This window comes from Muntiacus reevesi, chromosome 18 (assembly GCF_963930625.1).
Source record: "Muntiacus reevesi chromosome 18, mMunRee1.1, whole genome shotgun sequence".
Taxonomy (NCBI): Eukaryota; Metazoa; Chordata; class Mammalia; order Artiodactyla; family Cervidae; genus Muntiacus; species Muntiacus reevesi.
In genome coordinates this window covers 39,721,853-39,744,594 of record NC_089266.1, presented here as the reverse complement: position 1 = coordinate 39,744,594, position 22,742 = coordinate 39,721,853, and the positions used below count along the sequence as shown (strand labels likewise).

Here is a 22,742-nt window from a genome sequence, read left to right as displayed (position 1 = left end):
CCTCTCCTGATCCTCAAATCCAATCAGAGCACTCCATCGTCTTTCACCATATGCTTTACTTCTCTTGCATGTAACTATTACAATTCTTGATTGTGATACCTGGAAACAGTTCCATGGAGGCAGGTATTTGGTTTATTTTTTTGATTGCTAGATTCCCAGCACCTGGCCTAGTGCCTATTGCCAGCAGGAACATTCATTCACTCTTTCAATAAATTCACTGAATGAATGGCAGGAAGAATTATGGGACCTGGGGCACATTTTTTGTTAGTTTTTAACTACATCCCCACTTTCTCTTTTGTGAATTGCAGATAAAAACTACCAACCTCTGAACTGCCATGTAGATTAAAAGATGATGTATTATATATACATGGCATGGGCTTCCCAGGTGACTCAGTGTTAAAGAATCCCTCTGCCAAGCAGGAGACATGGGTTTGATCCCTGGGTTGGGAAGACCCCCTGGAGAAGGAAATGGCAACCCACTCCAGTAGTCTTGCCTGGGAAATCCCATGGACAGAAAAGCCTGGTGGGCTACAGTCCATGGAGTCTCAAAAGGTCGGGCATGACTTAGCGGTTACATAGCAGTAGCACACTTATCATGGTGCCTGGCAAATAGTAAGGACTAGGAAATGTGAGTTATTACAATCATCATAAAAAATAATCTCTATGAGCAACCAGAACTCTCATCTATTGCTGGTAGGAATGCAAAAATGATAACAGCCCACTTAGGAAAACAGCTGGCCAGTTTCTTATAAAGTTAAAAACACAGGCTTACTATGCAACCCAGCAATACCACTTCCAGGTTATTTACCCAAGTGAAATGAAAACTTATATTCATGCAAAATCCTCCTTTATTCATAATCGCCCCAAATTAGGAACAACCCCAGTGTCTTTCAACCAGAGAATAAAGAAACTGTGGTGTATCACAGACTGGATTGCCACTCAGCAAGAAGAAATAAACTACCGACACATGCAACAATGTGGATGAGATGGAAATGCATCATGTTAGTGTGAAAGAAACCGACTCAAAAGGTGACATATTGTATGATTCCACTTATATGACATTCTGCAAAAGTTAAACTATAGGGACAGAAATCTGGCCACTGGTTGCCAGGGGAGTAGGTGGGGCATGAGAGAATGTGGGATGGGGTGGGGTGGTGGTGATGGAACTGTTCTAGGATTTGATTGTGACGGTGGGTACATGAAATATGCATTTATTAAAACTCATGGCATTCTAAACTAAATGGATGGACTTTATATATATATATATATTTCTTACTGTATATAAAAAATTAAAAACATCCAAGAGAGAAAGATATAATTATCATTTGCTTTTAAAAAATATACTTCTGATTTATAGAAGTGTTACAGGTTCACAGACAATTTGGGAAAATCTGCAAAGAATACGTTGAATCGCCTGCAGAAAAGGAGGATTTCTTATCATTTTTATGACACAAAATACACACACAAACTGGGATCATGCTGTGTATTTTTGCTTTCTGATATTATCAGTGTTTTCCCATGTCATTAAATTTCAAAACCATGATTTTGAGTCAATAATATTCTAGCATATAACTGATTTATATATTTATGTCTTCCTTTACTACAATTTTGATTATTAAAAAAAAGCTCATTGGGGCCAGGGACTCTGGTTTCACATTGGGGCCATCTTGGTTTCACAATGTTTAACAGGTAAAACAACTCATCCTTTGGCTGCAATGATATCATTGTGGCTGGAGGAAAAGTGGTTCCACAGGGTGACTTTGCTTTTTTTCCTCTGCGGTGCAGAGGGCTGGACACCCTCTTATTAACCTGTATTACTAGCTTAAATTTGCATCGTGCTTTTAATATTTCTCTCTCTCCACCTCCTTGCCGGGTAGGCCGGGTCGATGGAGTAATTTGTTCAAGATTACACAGCTCATCATTCGTGGACTGTGACTTAGACTCTAGATATTGAAGAGTCCTAGAAAGTCAACATTTCCCCAGGGTGGGTCACTGCCTAATCTGACTCTCCCCTCCCGTCTCCCTCAAGAAGGAAGCTGCAGACACACCTTGAAAACTGCCCAGAGGCTTGGCACACGGGGGACTAATATCAAGTGGACGCTGTTCCATCCTACAAATTGTCCTTGGCAACATCGCCACTTGCCAGCTGGGGTCATTTTTCCCCGATGGCTGGGGGGACACCTAGTGCCACTGAGCAAGGGGCCCCTGAGAGCAGATGGATCGCCCGCCTCGAGGCCCGAGAGGGTTAATGTCACACGATCGCGACGCTGCCGGGGCGCACCCTCACTTGGGGAGGAGCGGGTCGTCCTGCCCGGCCTTTCCCAGCGCCAGGGCCCGAGTAGGGGGGCGCCTTCTGAGAGGTGAAGCGGGTCCCCATCATCTTAAGGAGAGGTAGGGGCCGCAGAACTACAGGGCTGCTCGGGGAGACTCTCGAGAGGTGCTAGGAATGCCTCTTCCAGGAGACCAGAGATCAGTCCTCCGCTATCCCAGAGTGCCTCGGATTCCGGAAGTGCTCGGCTTCCCGGAAGTGCCCGATTGGCTGACAGAGCCCAGACTCGCCGGACCGCTGCAGCTGGAGCGTTTCTGTTCTCCGGCGTGAGTGGCCGCAGGAGGTGCGGCTCCGGGTCCGGGTGGGCGTCGGGAGGGGACTGGGCGGCAGGATGATGGAGGAGGAGGAACTGGAGTTCGTAGAAGAGCTGGAAGCCGTGCTGCAGCTCACGCCTGACGTGCAGCTCGCCATCGAGCAGGTGAGCGTTCCGCCCCCCGAGGGGAGGAGAGTGCGGAGACTGGGGCAGCTCTGGGGGTGGGACGGCGAGGAAGCTGTCTTCGGACTGAGACGTGGGAGCTAGGCGCCAAGGGCAAGGAAAGGTTTTGAGGGGAGGTGGTGGTGGGAATGGGTTTCTCAATCTAGAAAAGGGAGAGAGGTCTTCCTCGGCCTTGATTGATTTTGGAGGGTGGGGCGTTCTTGGGCAAAGGAGCTGTGCCTCCTGAAACGGTGCACCTAGAAGGTACCTCGTGGGTAGCAACCTCCGGTTTAGGGGTTGTGGGGCTGTTCATTCATCAGGTTGGTGTCCCGATGTTCCAGGATTCTCCGTCTAGCCCCTTGTGACTGATTCAGAATTGAGGGGAGGTGAGTAACTTCTACTTTTGAAGCATATCGCAAAGCAAAGGGAAAACGGCTAAAAAAAAAAAAGAGAGAGAGAGACCTCCTTTACCATTCTTAAATGGTTGAAAATTTCTGCTGGTGATTTGTTAAAGAATATTCCTCAGGCAGCTAAGCCTCGGCGCCACAACTACTGAACCCATGCACTGCAGCTACTGAAACCCAGTACCTGGAGCCTGTATTCTGCAAGAAGAGAAGCCACTGCAGTGAGAAGCCCTCACACTGCCACGAAGAATAGCCCCAGCTCACCACAACTCGAGAAAGCCCATGCATAACAAATCTTAAAAAAATAACAATTTTATTATTATAAATCTTAAATAATCGAAAATCTTAAAAAAAAAAAAAAAGGCAATTTAGACCCTTGTAGAGGGTATTGCTCCCGATAAAGGGAGAAAAATCTCCCTTAAAGGAGTTGGTGTAGCGGATTTAAGAAAAGGAGGGGTGTGCCATACTTAATGATCACGGGAAGTTTTTTTTTATTCCCCTCACGGGAAGTTTTTTAAAGTAAAACATTACTACTTCTGTTACTTATAGTTAATACTTATTGAGCATTAATACTTACTATGGGTGGTAATTTGTTTGTGTTGTCCCACTTACCTCTTGGATATGTATTTTTCTTGGAGTGGTTGGATAACTCACACAAAGCACATTTGACACATCGTGGGAATGCCAGGGCAAAGGTTTGGGTGTTCAAGCCACACACTGCTCCCGACCCACCTCCACCAGCCAGAAAGAGAAATACATTTCTTTCTTTTTTTTTTTTTGAGAAATACATTTCATTTGCTTTGGACCTACTGGCCTCCAATAGAAGAAGTGAATAATGCAGCCTGTTATTAGATGAGGGTTTTAAACCTCCCCCCACCCCCGCCCCCTTTTCTTAGTAACATTGAATTCTAGCATAGATTTGTCCAATAAGCAGACATTTAAAAAAAAAATTCACGTCCCAGAATAACTGCCTTGAGCTAGTGAAATCCAGTGCCCATGGGATTACTTGACTGTTTTTATAATCCACTATGTTATATGTTCTTCAAATTGCAATGTTTTAAGGGAATTATCTGTATTTCTCTGAAGGCAGAGGTATTCTTTCTCCTATAAAACAGATGGACAGTTTCTGAATGCCAACACTCCATCCTAACACTGTCCAAAGGATAAAAATCGCTTCGGTGCTTCTACTGCTGAGACATCGTTGAGACATGGTGCATTAGTCCATTATCAAGATTCGCTTAATACAACCATGTTATCAACTGGCTTAATCTGCTGGTGTATAATGCTCAATTATTCTACCTTGTCCTTGGGATTTCGTGGTTGTCTGAATACTTCTTAGTGTTGCACCTTCTGTTAGTTTTACCAAGATGTTAAAATTACAGATGTTGGTGAAAATTATAGATATACTTTACCAGATATTTTACTGAGCATTGGTTGTTGGGCCTTTCAAAATGAAAAAAAGATATGGTCTTTGCTTTCAAATAACTTACCAACCAATAGGAAGGAAAGAATACATAAAGCAGGACAGGAAGATGATGGTGATTTTTTAATTCTCTCTCTCTATGTAGGTATTTCCAAGCCAGGATCCTCTAGATCGAGCAGATTTCAATGCTGTGGAGTATATCAACACCCTGTTCCCAACAGAACAAGTAAGTGCTGCATTCCTTTCTTGCAATGGCGTCTGAAACATTCTGAGTATTAATGATTAGTTTGTTACACTACATAACCCAAGGGACCTTGATAAACAAATAAGAGTTAAATTCAAGTCAGACTTCTTCGTAACCAGTTTTGGGAGGTGGTTAGCTAATACCAAATACTGTTGTGTCAGAGTGGAATTCTCCGTGTAGTGAGCATATTAGAAACTGTACCCTTAGGTTGAAAGAGTCCCTCTCGTTCCCTGCTCCCCAAGATTTTCTGTAGTAAATCGGGAAGTGGAAAGGAATTTTCAAATGTAATAGGGGAAAATGGGAGTGAGGTGTGCAGGATAAGCTTGGAGTTAGAAAGCTACTTTTATTCCTGTTTTGAGATGTAAATTTCAGAACTTTGATTTCCAGCCCACCAGACTGTGGTTGGGTGTTGTCACCTTTACCCTGTATTGTGAGTAAGGAGGAAGAGCCTTACTTATACCATTGACAGTTGTAGTGGTGAGTAGGATAGGAATAGTGTGTTAAGGTGAACTCAATTTTGAACATATTTGGGCCATCCAGGTAGAAATACATAGTTGGATATTTGAGTCTGGAGCTCATAATCCCCATAACTGTTAGTATCTTGGCATGGATCTTTCCAAACTTTTTCTGATGAACATGCTAATTTTTAAAATAAAGTTGGAAAAAATGGTATCATACTGTGTGATTGTCCTTTATGAGATTTCAAAAGTAGCCTTTAGAGCTCTTTTTTGGAGGGGTTGGCAGTGGAGGGGAGCTGTGCTATTTGGCTTGTGGGATCTTAGTTCCCCGGGCCCCAGTAGTGAAAGTACCAAGTTCCAACCACTGGACCATTGGGGAATTCCCTAGAGTTCATCATTTTCTCATGAAAGAGGAATTCTAGGAATTAGCTGGAGATGGAAATTTGGAATCAAGTAGGTATAATTTGGAAAACTCAGCAGTGTCCACAGGACTGGAAAAGGTCAGTTTTCATTCCAATCCCAAAGAAAGGCAATGCTAAAGAATGCTCAAACTACCACACAATTGCACTCATCTCACATGCTAGTAAAGTAATACTTAATATTCTCCAAGCTAGGCTTCAGAAATACATGAACCATGAACTTCCAGATGTTCAAGCTAGTTTTAGAAAAGGCAGAGGAACCAGAGATCAAATTGCCAACATCCACTGGTTCATTGAAAAAGCAAGAGAGTTCCAGAAAAACATCTATTTCTGCTTTATTGACTATGCCAAAGCCTTTGACTGTGTGGATCACAATAAACTGGAAAATTCTGAAAGAGATGGGAATCTGTATGCAGGTCAGGAAGCAACAGTTAGAACTGGACATGGAACAACAGACTGGTTCCAAATAGGAAAAGGAGTATGTCAAGGCTGTATATTGTCACCCTGCTTATTTAACTTATATGCAGAGTACATCCTGAGAAATGCTGGACTGGACGAAGCACAAGCTGGAATCAAGATTGCCGGGAGAAATATCAATAACCTCAGATATGCAGATGACACCACCCTTATGGCAGAAAGTGAAGAGGAACTAAAAAGCCTCTTGCTGAAAGTGAAAGAGGAGAGTGAAAAAGTTGGCTTAAAGCTCAACATTCGGAAAACTAAGATCATAGCATCTGGTCCCATCACTTCATGGCAAATAGACGGGAAAACAGTGTCAGACTTTATTTTTGGGGGCTCCAAAATCACTGCAGATGGTGATTGCAGCCATGAAATTAAAAGACAGTTACTCCTTGGAAGGAAAGTTATGACCAACCTAGATAGCATATTAAAAAGCAGGGACATTAGTTTGCCAACAAAGGTCGTCTGGTCAAGGCTGTGGTTTTTCCAGTGGTCATGTATGGATGTAAGAGTTGGACTGTGAAGAAAGCTGAGCACTGAAGAATTGATGCTTTTGAACTGTGGTGTTGGAGAAGACTCTTGAGAGTCCCTTGAACTGTGAGGAGATCCAGCCAGTCCATCCTAAAGGAGATCAGTCCTGGGTGTTCATTGGAAGGACTGATGCTGAAACTGAAATTCTAATACTTTGGCCACCTGATGCGAAGAGTTGACTTATTGGAAAAGACGCTGATGCTGGGAGGGATTGGGGGCAGGAGGAGAAGGGGACGACAGAGGATGAGATGACTGGATGGCATCACCAACTCGATGGGCATGAGTTTGAGTAAACTCTGGAAGTTGATGATGGACAGGGAGGCCTGGTGTGCTGCGATTCATGGGGTCGCAAAGAGTTGGACATGACTGAGCGACTGAACTGAACTGAGGTATAAAGATAGCAGTTTAAGCTACAGAGATATTTCATTTACCTCAACCTATCAAGACAGCTGACTCACTAAAGCAAATTGTTAGATTTGAAAATTATGTATATAGGGAACCATCAGGTTCTCCCCTCTTCCTGATAAGTGTTTGTGGGTTTTGTTTTTAGACCACTGAAGGTAACATAAGACATTGGTCATTCCACAGATTCAGTTACATGTCTTGTCTAATTACATCCCCCACATCCATGATAATGTGTTGTAAAGTTTCTTTACAATTCAGAAAATTTATGACACAGGGGTACCTTTATTTCCCCAACTCCAGATTTTCACCATTTTCCAACCCATATTCCCATGGACCTTAATTAAAAGATAATAGAATGTAATGGCGTGATTTATCATTTCTTTCAACTATTGCTAGATCTTGGGCAAAACCCATCTATATATCTCATGGACATGCAGTGAATACTTGTGAATTATGAGTTTAGACTATTTAAAGTAGATATCAATATATCAAGAATAAATTTAGTGACACTCTAAGGAGGAGGGTGTATACATGTTTGTCTTGAATGGCAGCTGCTCGTGGGTCTGGGGTTACCTCAAGGCAGGAGGGTGGACTGGAACAGATCCTGGATGTTTCTAACTCACTGGGTCCAGGTGGGAAGAGCTCAGGTTTCTGTATTTAACAGGGCTCCCTGGGTAGGTTCTGACACATAGCCAGGTTTGGTAATGATCTAGAAAATCTTTCTAGTCTCCTAGTAGGAAACTGAAGATGGTCATTTCTCATGTTTCCATTAGAGGTTTGATGAGGGGAATCTGGATAACATTTATTAAAGACTAATATAATTAGGGGGCTTCCCTTGTGGATCAGCTGGTAAAGAATCCACCTGCAATGTGGGAGACCTGGGTTCAGTCTCTGGGTTGGGAAGATCCCCTGGAGAAAGGAACGGCTCACTCCTGTATTACGGCCTGGAGAATTCCATGGACTGTATAGTCTGTGGGGTTGCAAACAGTTGAACATGACTGAGCGATTTTCACTCACAATATAATTAGGAACTTTGAGAAAAAGAGCCATAGGGAGCTGTGGCTTTTTAAAAATTATTTATTTTTTGGCTGTGCTGCATCTCTTGTTGCGGAGAGTGGGGGCCACTCTTCAGCTGCGGTGCGCAGGCTTCTCAGTGTGGTGGCTTCTCTCTGTTGTGGAGCCCAGGCTCTCGGGTACACAGGCTTCGTGTTTGCAGTGTGGACTCATAGCTGTGGCACCCAGGCTCTAGGGCACAGGCTCGATAGCTGTGGCGCACGCCCTTAGTTGTTCTGCTGCTTGTGGGATCTTCCTGGATCAGGGCTTGAACCTGTGTCTCCTGCATTGGCAGGCAGATTCCCAAGCCACCAGGGAAGCCCCATAGGGAGCTGTTGTTAAATAATTTCTAATGGCTCCCCAAATGCTCTGCATCTGTGTCATTAAGTGAGAAAAAATAGGATGCCAAATTGCTTATCATCCGGGTTTCATTTTTTTTTTTAAGCTCTTCTTTTTACATAGAAGGAACAGTAGAGGGCAGCGGACCAAAATGCTAATGGTGTTTGTACTCAATTGGGGGTACCGGCAGATATTATGTATTTTCTGTAATTAGCAAGAATTGCCATTAGAATCAGGAAATACTTTTCAATAATTTAAACATTTTTAAATGATACAATTAAAGCCACATCACAGCTGAACTAGATGGGTGTTTCTCAGACACGAGATGTTATCCCCTTCACCCTGCGTTGCCAGTCTGGATTCCTATGGGGTGTTTTCCCAGTTCCAGGAGAGGCCCTCAACCCCAGTGAGAACAACTGCCACAGCGAGACTCAGGGCCCCAAACTGATAGCGCAGATTGTGACACATCTGTCAGGTGTGTTGGGGTGTACAAAAAGTAGGTCAAGAACCATCATATTAGCGGTCTCCTGGTAGAGTAATAAAGAGCGGAGACCCAGGAGGCAGACAGACCCCAACTGTATCCAGCTGTGCTGAATCTTGTATCTCTGACCTTGGAAAACCATCTATCCACTCAGAGCCCATTTTTTGTGTGTGTGGGGGGAGGGCCATGCCGTGAGGCATGTGGAATCTTAGTTCCCCTATTAGGTATCAAACCCTCAACCCCTGCATTGGAAGCACACAGAGTCTTAACTACAGGACCGCCAGGGAAGTCCTCAGAGCTCATTCTTTACATTAAAGAGAAAACCAATCTAGTTGAGAGGATTAATGGAAGTAACTTCTGGAAAACATCTGGAAGAGCATTGCCTAACAGATCCACATTGAATGTTAGCATCCTTTCCCTTGTTCTTCCCGAGAAAATCTGGAAGATAAAGTGATTATCTTCCATGGGTCCACTTAACATGCAAGCAAGTGTTATAATTTAGGAGATTTCTTACTGGTCTGTTTCTTGCTGTATTCATGGGGTACTCAATATTTTTAAATGTTTCCCCCTTGTTAGCATGTCATCATTAAGAAGAGGCTTTGTTGTCTCAAAACCTCCCTGCTCATCGGGTCTTTAGTTTTGGTGTAAGAGTTCTTTGAGTAAATGTAGCTTATTTATTTAACATTCCTATTGATGGCCATTTAGGTCATTGCCAGGTTTTTTGCTCTTTTAAATTAAATGCAGTAGGTCATCTGAAGGTGTAAATATTTTGAGTACTTCTTAGATTATTATGGCTTAAGCAAGACCTTAATGTCTAGGGAGTATTACATTTAAGAAATGGTTACTGTACCACCAAAAATTAATATTGACTGATGTGGAAAGACCTCATAGTTAAATCGTTAAATGAAAAAAGCATGGTACGGGACGGTGTGCCTTAGATACAAAAGAGCTGGTAGGTTACTATATGCTTTTAATACCTAGATCATTTCTGAGAAGGTGCAACAAAAACTCGCTCAGAGCTATTGCTTCTGAGGAGGAGAATGGAAGGCAGGCAGGGGTAGAGGAAGCCTTACTTTTCACTATTTACCTTCTTTACCTTCTGCTGTTTGAATTCTGGGTTATGTATGTGTTTTACCAACTTTAAATAGGTTACAATTTTAAATCTTTGATAGAACTTCCCATTTTTAGAAAAGGTGCAAGAATAGTACAGAGAATTCATGGCTCCCCTTCTCACAGAGTCCCCAAATGTTAATATTTTAAATGCTCCCCAATTTTTTTTTTTTGTAAAGGAATGAGTTCCAGCAGAGATTAGGAAGGCAGGAACTGTTTTGCCCATTTTGCATCTGAGGAAACAGAAACTCAGTGAGATTAAACAGTTTACCCTGTATCCTTTCAGCAGGTTGACAGGGGCAGAGTCATGCCAGCTCCTCTAGTGACTGAGCTCCTGTTACCACAGTGATGATTTGTCCCTAGTCCGGTTTTGAAATAACAGATGGCAGTGGATTCTTCAGTTAAAATAACTTCTCTTTGAACAGACTCTGTATGATTGCAGTAACGTAAGACCATGAAATTTTTGCACCTGGTCTTGTGTCCCTGTATATGTTCTGATGTCTCCTAGTTTATAGTCTGTGGGAACTTGAATAGAATTTGTATTCTACTGTTGTGTGAAGATGGTATAAATCTTATTATGTTGAATTGGTTCATAGTGCTTTTCAGGTCTGCTGTATACTTCTGCTTCTCTGTATATTCATTCTACTAATTTTTGAGAGTTTGATATTGAAACTCTTAACTAAAAATCTTAATTTATCTTTTAAAAAATAATTGTAATATGTAGTAGAACTGTATGTAACTTTGTTCTGTATTTTCCAAATCTCCTGTAAATGTGTTGTCATATGTTCATAATTTAAAAAATAAAAAAAAGTGAGACCTGGCAAAAATGAAAAAAAGCTTTCTGTTCATTGCAGTCCATAATCCCACTGCGTATATTTATTAAACATTTTTATTCTGAAGGATATGACAAAAAAAACCACAATTCTATCAAAATATTAAAAAAATAAAATAACTTCTCTTTTCTGAGATTCATCTTTACCTCAGTCCCTTATTGGATTTCTGAAAGTTCTAAGTCACCCTTGGCTTTGTCAGAACAGTAGATCAGATATGAATGGCCCTATCTGATACCTCAAACACCTGTGACTTGGTTTCTCTCTCTCTCTTTTCCCAAAGAAAAATACTTACTGCATAATAGTAATATATTCATTTTATCATTTTTTCAAAGTTTTTTCTTTTATTGAGGTGACATTGGTTTATAACACTGTGTAAATTTCGCATCTGCAGCATTGTATTTCTACTTCCCTGTGCTCTTCAGCACGCTCACCACCACAAGCTTGCTTCCTGGCACCAGACTGTTGATCCCTTTTACCCATTTTGCTGCCCTTCCCTCTCTGGTAGCCACCACTCTGTTCTCTGTATCTGCCTGTTTGTTTTCATTTGGCTTGTTCATTTATTTTTGTTTTTGTTGTTATTTGTTTCTCGTATTTCACACATGAGTGAAATCATATGGTATTTGTGTTTCTCTGTCTGACTTACTTCACTTAGGATAATAGTCTCAAGGTCCGTCCGTCCTGTGGTCAATGGCAAGATTTCATCTTGTTTTATGTGACGTGGTTCTCTTGCTAGACATGCACCCGGCAGGCTCCTGCTTCCTCCTGCCAGCACAGGTTGCCGGTGGCAGTTTATAAGCGCAGTTCCTGCATCACCCCCAATTCCTTCTGAGGTCAAATATCTATCGGAGGAGAGAGAAAGAGGACTCACAAAGTTACATTCTGAAACTTCAGTTAAAAGGGTGCTATAAAATTGTACCACCTCTACTTCACTAGGGGGCACTCTTTCTTTATGTTTTCAGCTCACTAAATTGATTCTTATCCATTTGATTTTACTGTGCTTGTCTTAGACATAGAAATAGCTTTATTATAATTGCAGTGCATTGTCAGTATACAACAATTAGAAAATACCCATAGGCAAAAAGAAGAAAAACTTCAAAGCCCTCTTTTTCATAAATTACAGCTACTGCAAGTGATTTCATAGGTTATAATTACTAGTAGGAGAGGGAACTGGCAACCCCACTCCAGTACTCTTGCCTGGAGGATCCTATGGACGGAGGAGCCTGGTGGGCTGCGGTCCATGGGGTCGTGAAGAGTCAGACACGACTGAGCGATTTCACTTTCACTTTTCACTTTCATGCATTGGGAAAGGACATGGCAACGCACTCCAGTGTTCTTGCCTGGAGAACCCCAGGGACGGGGGAGCCTGGTAGGCTGCCCTCTATGGGGTCGCCCAGAGTCGGACACGACTGAAGCAACTTAGCAGCAGCAGCAGTTACTAGTATAGAGTCCAACTACTAGTATTTATTCTTCCAGACTTTTTTCTAATGGACCTAGACACTTAGGGGAAAAAATTTTATTTATTGACATAGAACATAATGTGGAGGAATACACAGATTCTAAGTGTACAACTTGATGAATTTTCACCAAACACAAAGTCAGATAACCACCACCCAGACCAAGAAATAAAACATTAGTAAAATCTCTTCTCATAGCTCCTTTTTGTCCCTCCCTGTCACTGCCTCCCCCACAGTTAACCACTGTCCTGGCTTCTAGTGCAGAACAGTTTCACTCACTTCTTCTGAACTACATAATGAAATACAATGTACACTCTTGTGTTTGGCGTGTGTATGTGTGCTCACACAACATGATGTTATAGGATTGATCCATGTTGTGTGTTGTAATCATTCATTCATTGTTGTGGTCCTGAGGATTTTGGTGAATGAATTTGTCGTGTTCCTTTATAGCAGGGATCAGCAAATTTCCTATAAAGGGCTAGATAGTAATTTTAGGCTTTGTGGATTTTTCGGTCTTAGTTGGAGCTACTACTCAGCTCTGTCTTTGCAGCTCAGAGGCTGCTGTAGATAATATGTAAATGAATGGACATGGCTGTTTTCCAGTAAATTTTATTAACAAAAGATAGATTCCAGGATGGGTTTTGCAGTTGTTGTCAACTATTGTTATACTTCCCCATCTACCCCCGCCACACTGTGCAGTTTGGGATCTCTTAATTCCCCGACCAGGGATTGAACCTGGACCCTGGCAGTGGAAGTTCTGAGTCCTAACCACTGGACCACTAGGGAATTCTCTATACTTTTTTTTCTTTTAAGTAAAAATTGTATTGTACTGTATGATTAGTTTCTTTGAGATGTCATAAATAGCCGTTATATATTAAAAAAATAACCATTTAAATAGTTTATCATTTCTTTGTGGAAGAGGAATTCCAGGAAGTGAAATAATAGCTGGCACTTTTCCTTCTCTGTTGTAGTCTCTGGCAAACATTGATGAAGTCGTGAACAAAATTAGACTGAAAATAAGGTAAGTAACATCACGTGATTATTTTTTTTCCCACTTTATTTATTAATGGACCTGCTGGGTCTTTGTTGCTGCCCGGGCTCTTCTTCAGTTGTGGCAAGTGGGGGCTGCTCTCTAGTGGTGTGCAGGCTTCTCACTGCAGCGGCTTGTTGCGGAGCGTGAGGTCCGGGGCCTTCGGGCTTCAGTGGGTGTGGTACATGGGCTCAGTGGTCGCAGCTCCTGGGCTCTGGAGCACAGGCTCAGTGGTTGTGGCGCACAGGCTTAGTTGCTCCTCGGCATGTGGGATCTTCCCAGTTCAGGGACTGAACCCATGTCTCCTGCATTGGCAGGAGAATTCTTTACCACTGAGCCACCAGGGCAGCCCAACACCATGTGATTATAATAATGAATGAAAATATGCTATTCATCTAGTAATGATCACCCTTACCTGTGAGAACACTGAAATCTCAGGTTCTCTGTAAGATGGTAATTTTTAAAAGAATAGTTCTTTTATCTGGGTTTCCATATGAGCCTTGTGGCAGAGAACTCAATTCTTTGATCGTCTTCAATTATTTATTTAAAAAAAAAAGGAATCTCTAACAGGCCATTTAGAACGGTTGATTATAAAAGGAGGCAAAAACATTGCTGTATTTTTAATGGCTTTATTTCCCTAGCAGACCTACCCTTTTTTAATTTTCCCAAGGCTTAGAAATGAAGATGGACTTATATTTTTATCCATTGGGCACTTATCAGCTAACAGCATGGTCAGATATGCTGGTTGGTGTGAGTGGTGGCTGGTTATTACACATTGTGATTAATCCAGGATGTCTAGGGTGGTCAGCAAATGTCCCTTCCTGCCAGATAGTCTTATTCTGGTTTATCCATGTCTAAATTTCCAGTTTTGACACATGATAGATACTCAAAGTTTGTTCTTTGTAATTTTTACTGTAATGGTTGATGTCATAACTTTAAATAGTTTTTGTTCTTGCTGTTTAACTTTTGATGAGGAAAAACCTTCATTTTGAATCCAAGTGATGATTTTTTTCCCAGACAACCTTTGGGTTTTCAGGTAAAGACCTCTGCCATTAATATTTTGTTCAGTTGAGTACCTTAAAGAGTGCAAAGAAGCCTGTTTGCTGTTTGGGCTGACTTTAACTCTAACAGTTCTAGTAGAGACCACTAAGTTGCCCAGGGTTTGCACAGAAAATGAAAATTCCCCAGTGATTTAAAAATCACTTATGAGCCAGTTATTTCAGCTTCTCCCACCGAACTTTTTTTTTTCCTAATGGCTTCTTCAAATGAAGGATGAAATTGACTGATAAAAATTTTTCTGGTTGAGTACCATTAAATGGCCTCTGTTCAGCTGTAGGAGAAAGAGGAAGTGGAGGCCACAGATCTGCCTCCTGTGGTCAAGGTCCAGGCAGCGAAGCACGGATTTCGTGTATCACCTTGCTCCTTATATCTTTTAAGGGTGTTACTGATGAAGATTTTTGTGTGGGATAACTTGAATTCTCTGGCTTGTTTCCATGAAGTTTCAGTAACTTTGTCATTTCTGGTTTACTCCATGAAAAGTATTACAAGTTATATTGGTCGTTTTGACCAGCTCTGAACATTAACTAAAAATAACCTTTAAGAAAAAAGAACAAAGATGACTCATCAGTCTGTGCTGGGTTTGGCTTCTTACACTACTTTTGCTGCCCCCTCACTGGGGTCCAGGGCTTTAGTCTTCCTTGTATCATCCAAACTTCTTTGGTTTTTTTCTGAGTAAGTAGCTGCAGTCTGTAGAAACTGAGGAAAAGTGACTAGCATTTTTCTTTTGGTCAACCTGGAATCGAGATTATTTTAATGATTTGTGTCCTTTAACACTTTTTTGCTAGGAGACTGGATGACAACATTCGAACTGTCGTAAGAGGTCAAACAAATGTGGGACAGGATGGCAGGCAAGTAAGTAACATATTCCTCCATGTTCATTATATCCTCTGATTTCTTCAAGACCCCACAACCAACTGACCAGAATACTGATCTGCCTGCTTACAGAGCACTTTCTTACTGATCTGTCCCATATACAACAGGAGGCTTGCAGACTCATCCCACTACTGGCAGAGATAGGCTGCCCAGAGCAGCCATGAGCTGTCACTCAGCATCCCTTAGAGCACAGCTCACCCAGGGCCAGGCCAAAAGTCACACTGAAATGAGAGAACAGTGGTTTCCCTGTCTTCCGGCTGGGTGTCAGGTATCTCTGAGCCTGCATCCTGCTCTTTCACTTTCTGATTTAGTTCTGGTCGTGTTTTGTCTCCTGCTGTGATCCGTCCACACTGAAAGCCTCGTGCTCTCCAAGCATGTCCCATGCTTTATGGACCTATGCTTGAGTAAGTACGTAAGTGTGGGTAAATGTTAGCCGCTCAGTCTTGTCTGACTCTTTGCGACCCCATGGACTGTAGCCCTCCAGGCTCCTCCGTCCATGGAATTTTCCAGGCAAGGGTACTAGAGTGGGTTGCCATTGCTTTCTCCAGGGGATCTTGCTGACCCAGGAATCCAACCCTGGTCTCCTGCATCGTAGGCAGATTCTTTACCTCCTGAGTCACCAGTGCTTATGTTCTTCTTTTTGCCTAAAAGGCACGTTCTCCTTTTTTTCTCCCAGTAGCTCCATTCTGAAATCTTACCCAGCTCAGATACTACTTCTTTCATGAAATTTTCTGTTCTGCTCAACTGATATACCGAAGGAATCAGAATATTAGAAATCCAAGTCCAGAGGGAACTTGAAACTCATCTGGTCCACTCTTCTCATTTCATAGATGAGAAAGTCGATCTCAGCAGCCATCAGTTAGAGGTAGAGTCTTTCTGCCCTCAAACTCCCACAGGCCCTGGCCCCTGCTTTTCTGACTTACAGTGAACACATCTTGTCCCTTTGACTAATGTAAGCTCCTTGAAACCAGAACAGTATCTTTCTCATCTTGGCGTTTCTCAGAATGCAAAGTCCACCTGCCATAACATTTTATTCAACTGTATTAAATATTTGGTCTGTGGAAGATTATCTAGTATTTGTAAATAAACAAAAGCCCTCTACCAGAAAACATCACTGGGACCAGTGTGTGTGTCCCTTTACAGACATTTAAAGCTTGACTGGTGCTTGACTAGTCCCGGCTATCTACCATTTAAAATAATAACACTGCTGTTTAGCGTGTTTCCGCCTATATTTAGAAGGGCTCACTAGAAACCCTGAAATACTTCAGAGAATCTCAGGTATTTACAGTTTTAAGAATGTGAAAATAAAGTGAATCATTCATCAGAACTTTTTGCTGGGTCATGCTGAGTAGATAGTGTACCTTTCAGTTATTTATGTTTTAATCTGTGATGACAAACAGGCGGTCTTGAGGCAGGCCCTGAGGTAGATGGCCTGGAGGAGAGTCGGCCCTCTCCACCTTCACTTATTAATAGGTTGCTGCAGCAAAGCAGGTCATATTTCAGAGAGCAGCGCCACATTTTCAAGAATGTTTAGATAGCATTTCAATCTGTGATGGAATTTCGTGTTCGTCTCCTTAGAATCCAGACAGAAAGGAAGCCCAGGAGAAGTAATTGCTTTTCCTGTCATCCCCTCCATCTGTGTTTTCCAACAGTTTGTAATGCAAGCTGAAGGAGAGACTTTTTTTTTTTTCCAGAGAGCTTTTGAGTCCTATCCTTGTCAACTCGTAGGGGTGAAAAAGCCTTAGTGTCCAGCCCCACTGGCCGGTGGTTTGCTGAAGAGAAGCTCCATCTGACTGGCATGGACTCAGGAGAATTACAGATGTTCCAAAACATTGGGCTTTATAGGTCAAGAGTCCTTGGTTCCCTCTTCTCTGGAACAGAGGAAAGTCTGCCCTCAGAAAACTTGTTTCCGAAGTTTCGAGGGAACACTCAGAAGGGGAGAGCAGAAATGTGGACAAAAGGAAGTTTTCCTTTCATCCATTTCCTCTTGATTGTGTGCACCCAGGACAGCTATGCTTTGTCATCTGTGTAAATAAGAGGAAAGTGTTGACTTCACATTCATGGTGTCTTCAAAGATATCTTTTACAGAAAAGGTCCTTCTGGAAAGCAGTGTTTCTGACTCCAAAATTATTTGTGGAGAGGAAGCGATTTGGCAATTGAAGACACAGCAAGGCAGTTTTTTAGTTTCCTGACATTTCTGAAATGCCCACCTCCTGGTTAGCACTCTGCTGCGCATGTGGGAGAGCCTTCCATGTCGACCACCTCCTAGGTGGGCGGACTTGAAGTGGTCTAGTCCATGACCTTTTCTAACCAGAACGTGCTCATACGAAGCTAATACAGCTCAGAATTCTCCCAATTCTTATCTGTTGAAATCATTAGGCAAAAGCTTTAATTAAATACCCACATGTTTGAAACTTTGTGGATGAGATGAGTCAACACAGTAAGCACGTGAGCCAATTTGCTTTGAAAATTAACTTCTACAACTTCCCAAGAATTGAAATGGACAGCTTGAACAGAGGTAGAAAGAGAGGTGACTAGAGGAGTGGGTTAGAAGAAGAATAAGTTTGCATGTGAAATTTCAAGAGTAGCCAGATCTTGATCAGTTCCTAGTCAGCTCACTAAGAATCATCAAGAGAGGATCAGTCCCAGGACTTCCTTCAGTCTCTTGTGTGGAGCTTGTCTATAATGTAACTATTGCACCAAAGCAAGACTAAGGTTTGGGAGGGGAAGAAGATTATTACCATCTTCAGCTCTGCTCACTCAAGCTTTGATTTGGAAGAAGCATATAAGATCATTGTAGAACCACCTTCCACCCAGTTCAGGAATCCTTTCTATGACATCTCTGACATTTCATTATCCTGCTTCTGCTTGGATACTTGCAGTGATGGGCAGCTCACTATTTTGTTATTCTGCAGGACCATTTGTTCCAGTTTTGTACAGCTTTAATTGTAAGAAACTTCTTCTTTTTTTTTTTTTTTAATTTATTTATGTGGCTGCTCCAAATCTTAGTTGCAACACACGAGATCCTCTGTCTTCATTGGGGCATGCAAATCTTTAGGTGCAGCATGTGGGATCTACTTTCTGACCATGGATCAAACCCAGGCCCCCTGCATTGGGAGTCTGGATTCTTAGCCACTGGGGTGTCCCCGTCTCTTCTTGATTTCAGGAGACTTTTGCCTTCAGTTCTATGCTGGGTTCAGAGAAGTTTTGATTTTGCTTTATTTTTTTTCTCATTGTTAATTTAAGGGCAACACTCTTTCCAGCTTTCTGCATCCTGAGCAAAAGCACAACTGACCAGTGGCTTTTAATGTAGTTTAGTATCAGAAGTTCAGTAGTAAGATTTCAGATTCCATACTGCAACCAATCTTTAAGAATCTACCACTTTTCCTCAAAAAACTTAGATTTACCATACAAAACCGGCAATATATCCAAAGAGAACACTAATTGAAAAAGATAACATGTACCTCAGTGTTCATGGCATTATTTTCATAGCCAAGATATGGAAGCTACCTAAGATATCGATCCATAGATGAATAGATAAAGAAGATGTGAAGTGTACACACACACTTACACACACACACACACACACACACACACACACACACACACACACACACACACACACACACACACACACACAAAGAATACTACTCAGCCATGAAAAAGAGAATGACAAATCTGTCATTTGCAACACCATGGATGGACCCAGAGGATATTATATTTAGTGAAATAAGACGGAGGAAGACAAGTACTGCATTTTATCACTTATATGTGGAGTCTAAAAAATAAATGGACGAGTATGACAAAACAGAAACATGCCTACAGATATAATGGTTACCATATCTCCCCACAGATACAGTGGGGAGAGAGAAAGGGAAGGGGAAACAATGTGTGCGTGCTAAGTCACTTCAGTTGTGTCCGACTCTTTGCGACCCCATGGACTGTAGGCTGCCAAGTTCTTCTGTCCATGGAATTCTCCAGGCAAGAATACTGAAGTGGGTTGCCATGCCCTCCTCCAGGGGATCTTCCCAGGGGCAAAATAGGAATAAGGAATTAAGAGGAACAAACTACTTTGTGTAAAACAAGTAAGCTATAAGGATAGTGTACAGCTCAGGGAATATAACTAATGTTTTGTGGAGTATAATCTATAAAATTTCTGAGTCAGTTATAGATGCTTGAAATTAACACAACATTGTAAACCAGCTATACTTCAGTTTAAAAAGAGTCTACAGCTTTTCAAGTTTTGCTGTAGTTTCAAAAAGGATTATCCACAAGTACCTGAACAGGATATTAAAATATTGCTTTCTTTTTTAACTGCCAATCTATATGAAGCCAGATTTTCATATTTTTCAACTAAAACAGCACATCACAGCAGATTCAATATAGAAGCATATATGAGAGTCCAACTGGTGTCTGTTAAAGTGTATACCAAAGATGTTTGCAGAGGTATAAAAATAGTGCCACCCTCTCAAATTTGTCTGGAGGAAATAGTTATTTTTCTTAAAAGCATGTTATTTATATTAACATGTAATGGGCTTATTATTATTATTTTTAAAGGGATTAATACATGTTTTTTAAATTTCTCAGTTTTAGTTTCCAGTGTGGTATGTATCCATAGCTGTAACCCACATAAACAAAATCTTTGGGATTCTTAGTAATATACTTGATAAGTGTGTAAAGAGTTCCTGAGATTTAAACATTTTTAGAAATGCTTTTAATAGTATTTCAGTGTTCAGTAAGTAGGAATGGTAGGCAGTTTGTTCTTGATTTTAGTGATAATGACTGTAGTTTGTATACTTGTTCATTCACTTATACAGAAAATTTGTGCTTTCTCCGTGGTGGGCTCTGTTCCAGGGTCTGGGGATAATACAGTGAACAAAACAAAGGTCCTTCTCTAGAGGTGACACTGAATGTGCCGGTCTCTCGTTTCCAAATTTTGTGTTAAGGACCTATCCTCATGACCTTGGTTCACTAACCCTGGTTGCCAGAAAAAGAGATGTTGAATTTTATTATATGCATTCCCTTCTTCTTTTTAAATATTTAAGTGCTTATTTGGTTGTACCCAGTCATAGTTGTGGCACACAGAATCTTTAGTGGCGGCATGGAAACTCTCAGTTGTGCATGTGGGATCTAGTTCCCTGACCAGGGGTTGAACCCGAGCTCCCTGCATTGGGATTGCAGAGCCCCCTTTCCATCTTCTTCAGATATGAGCATATGGTTTTTCCATTTGATGATGAGTTTAGTGTTGTTTTGTTTTAAGTATTTAACCCTTCTTAAATACCTATTGGATCATGGTGCTTTGTCCTTTTTTGTTGAATTCTGGCATGATTATCTTGGATTTGCATTCCTGTTCAAAAACTTCATTCCTTTTTCATAACCTGAATAATATTCCATCACATGTACGTATCACATTTTGTTTATCCACTCATGTGTTCCTGGCCATGAACAATGCCATAATGAGCACTGACATGCAAATATCTGTTTGAGTCCCTGCTTTCATTTCCTTACAGTACATACCCAGGTGTGGAATGGCTGGATCATATGGTGATTTTTTTTAATCATTTCAATATTTAATCTCTTTGGAAACATTTTTTCCATATTGTTCTGAACTTTTATAATATATGTTTCCACTTGACAAGCATATCTTGCTGTTTTGTTTTCATTTAATACATATAGACAGTGTGTTTCAGATTAGTTATAGGCTTAAGTTTTTGTGTTCAGTACCTAAAAATAATGCTGCTGCCCTCTTCAAAACAGAAAACTACCAGGATGATTTCTTTTAGTTAGCACGTCCAACAGTTGGACTATTTCCTTCCTGACCTTAGAAATACATCAAGTCCCACTTGTGTGCAACACGATTATTGAAAATGGTTTTAGGAAAATAGTATTGCCAAGAAGGAACACTGAAGTTTGTTATTCTTCTGAGCCATCTCCATGTAAATTGGCACTCTTCAGGAGCCAAGAAAGAAGGTCAAGCATAGCTTTTGCCATCTGCTTGTTTCCATGTTAAGGGCAGTCACAGGTTTAAACTAGAGTCTCCACATCTAAAGAGGAAAATGCCATTCATCACAACCGTAGCTGCTCTGGCTATTACCCAGGTTACTCTTACTTTTGACCGCTAGCTGTTAGTGATGGAAGGAAAATTCCATCCTTGGTCTGTTTGCCCGTTAGAAAAATTGTAGTATAACTGCTGACAGGGTGAAGATTTCTGGGTTTTAGATCCCTGACAGAAGTCATCCAGGTGTGTTTGAACAATGAATGGGAATTTGAAACTGTTACTTCGTGTAAGAACTTGACCTCCTTTTTCCCCCTCCGCTCTTTCATCCATGGAAATACAGAATTTAGAGCAGCATGAATTCGGTTCTTTGGTGGTTCTGTCAACATTTCCATTCATAAATCCCTGTTTTCAGGAGTCTGTAACATAGCTATAAAATTTCCTTTGCTCTAGTTTGGACTCTGAGGTCTCTGGAAGGAGATTAGTTTTGCAAAACCAGAGATAATGCCTTTTTAGTCTGTTTTGGTTTGGTGTTCTGTAGTTGTCTAAGTCAAAGCTCTAAAATTCATATAGCATTGGATCACATGCCAGGATTTCTGGTTATTGTTTCCGTGTTATGTTGTGGACCCTCTGAGCAGATGCCATGTTCACCTCAGTGTTATGTGACACCTAGAATTTGCATGTTGGGCAATCTACATTAGTGTCACTCTCATAACAGCCCCCAACCAGAGGAGGGTGTTTCTTCTAGAGATATACTTCAGTTCAGTTCAGTTGCTCAGTCATGTCCGACTCTTTGCAACCCCATGAATCTTACTGATAGGTAAATCTGATGGTCGAAATGCCATCTTTTATAAAACAGAAGAGGTAATTTGAGGGAGTCTTTATTCCATCTCTGACCTAGTTACTGACCCTTGTCTTCTTGTCACATTTCTGAATTTTCTTGTTCTTAGTGACATGACAGCAGTAGGGATAGATAGCCAACTGTTATTCATATGATAATATCACTTATGCTAGGCCAGGTGCTACACTTTCTTGTTCATTGACTACTTGGAGATTCTGATATTTGGAGATTTGGGTTTCTCAGCATCTTGTGGTCCAGTTGCAGTACACTTGTCAGCCCTGTGGTTTTTCAGATCTTTAGAAGGAAGAGGGTGGAAGCCTAGTGTGTTCTCGATCGATTCACTATAAGTGAAGGCACATTTTGAGTTGCTTAGAAGGTACATTTTGACTTTTTTGTCTTAATCTGTAATGTTTTATTACAAGATAACCTTGTTTATTTTGAGGAATTCCCTGGCAGTCCAGTGGTTAGGACTCAGCGCTTTCACAACCAGGGCCCGGGTTTGCTCCCTGGTCAGGGAACTAAGATCCCATAAGCCGTGTGGCAAAAAAAATCTCCCCCAAGCAAACAAACATGTTTATCTTACATTC

At 41.4% G+C, this 22,742-nt stretch overlaps 1 protein-coding gene across 1 annotated transcript in view; it reads left to right on the top strand.

The window, feature by feature from the left end:
• The first annotated feature begins 297 nt into the window (after positions 1–297).
• Positions 298–22,742, top strand: part of VPS53 (VPS53 subunit of GARP complex) — a 125,178-nt gene continuing 102,733 nt past the window's right edge. Inside the window, exons 1-5 of the mRNA XM_065908851.1 lie at positions 298–1,029; positions 1,878–2,747; positions 4,717–4,797; positions 13,329–13,378; positions 15,232–15,298. Coding sequence (XP_065764923.1) covers positions 2,661–2,747; positions 4,717–4,797; positions 13,329–13,378; positions 15,232–15,298 — 285 coding nt within the window. The 5' untranslated portion in view covers positions 298–1,029; positions 1,878–2,660. The remainder of the gene's footprint in view (positions 1,030–1,877; positions 2,748–4,716; positions 4,798–13,328; positions 13,379–15,231; positions 15,299–22,742) is intronic.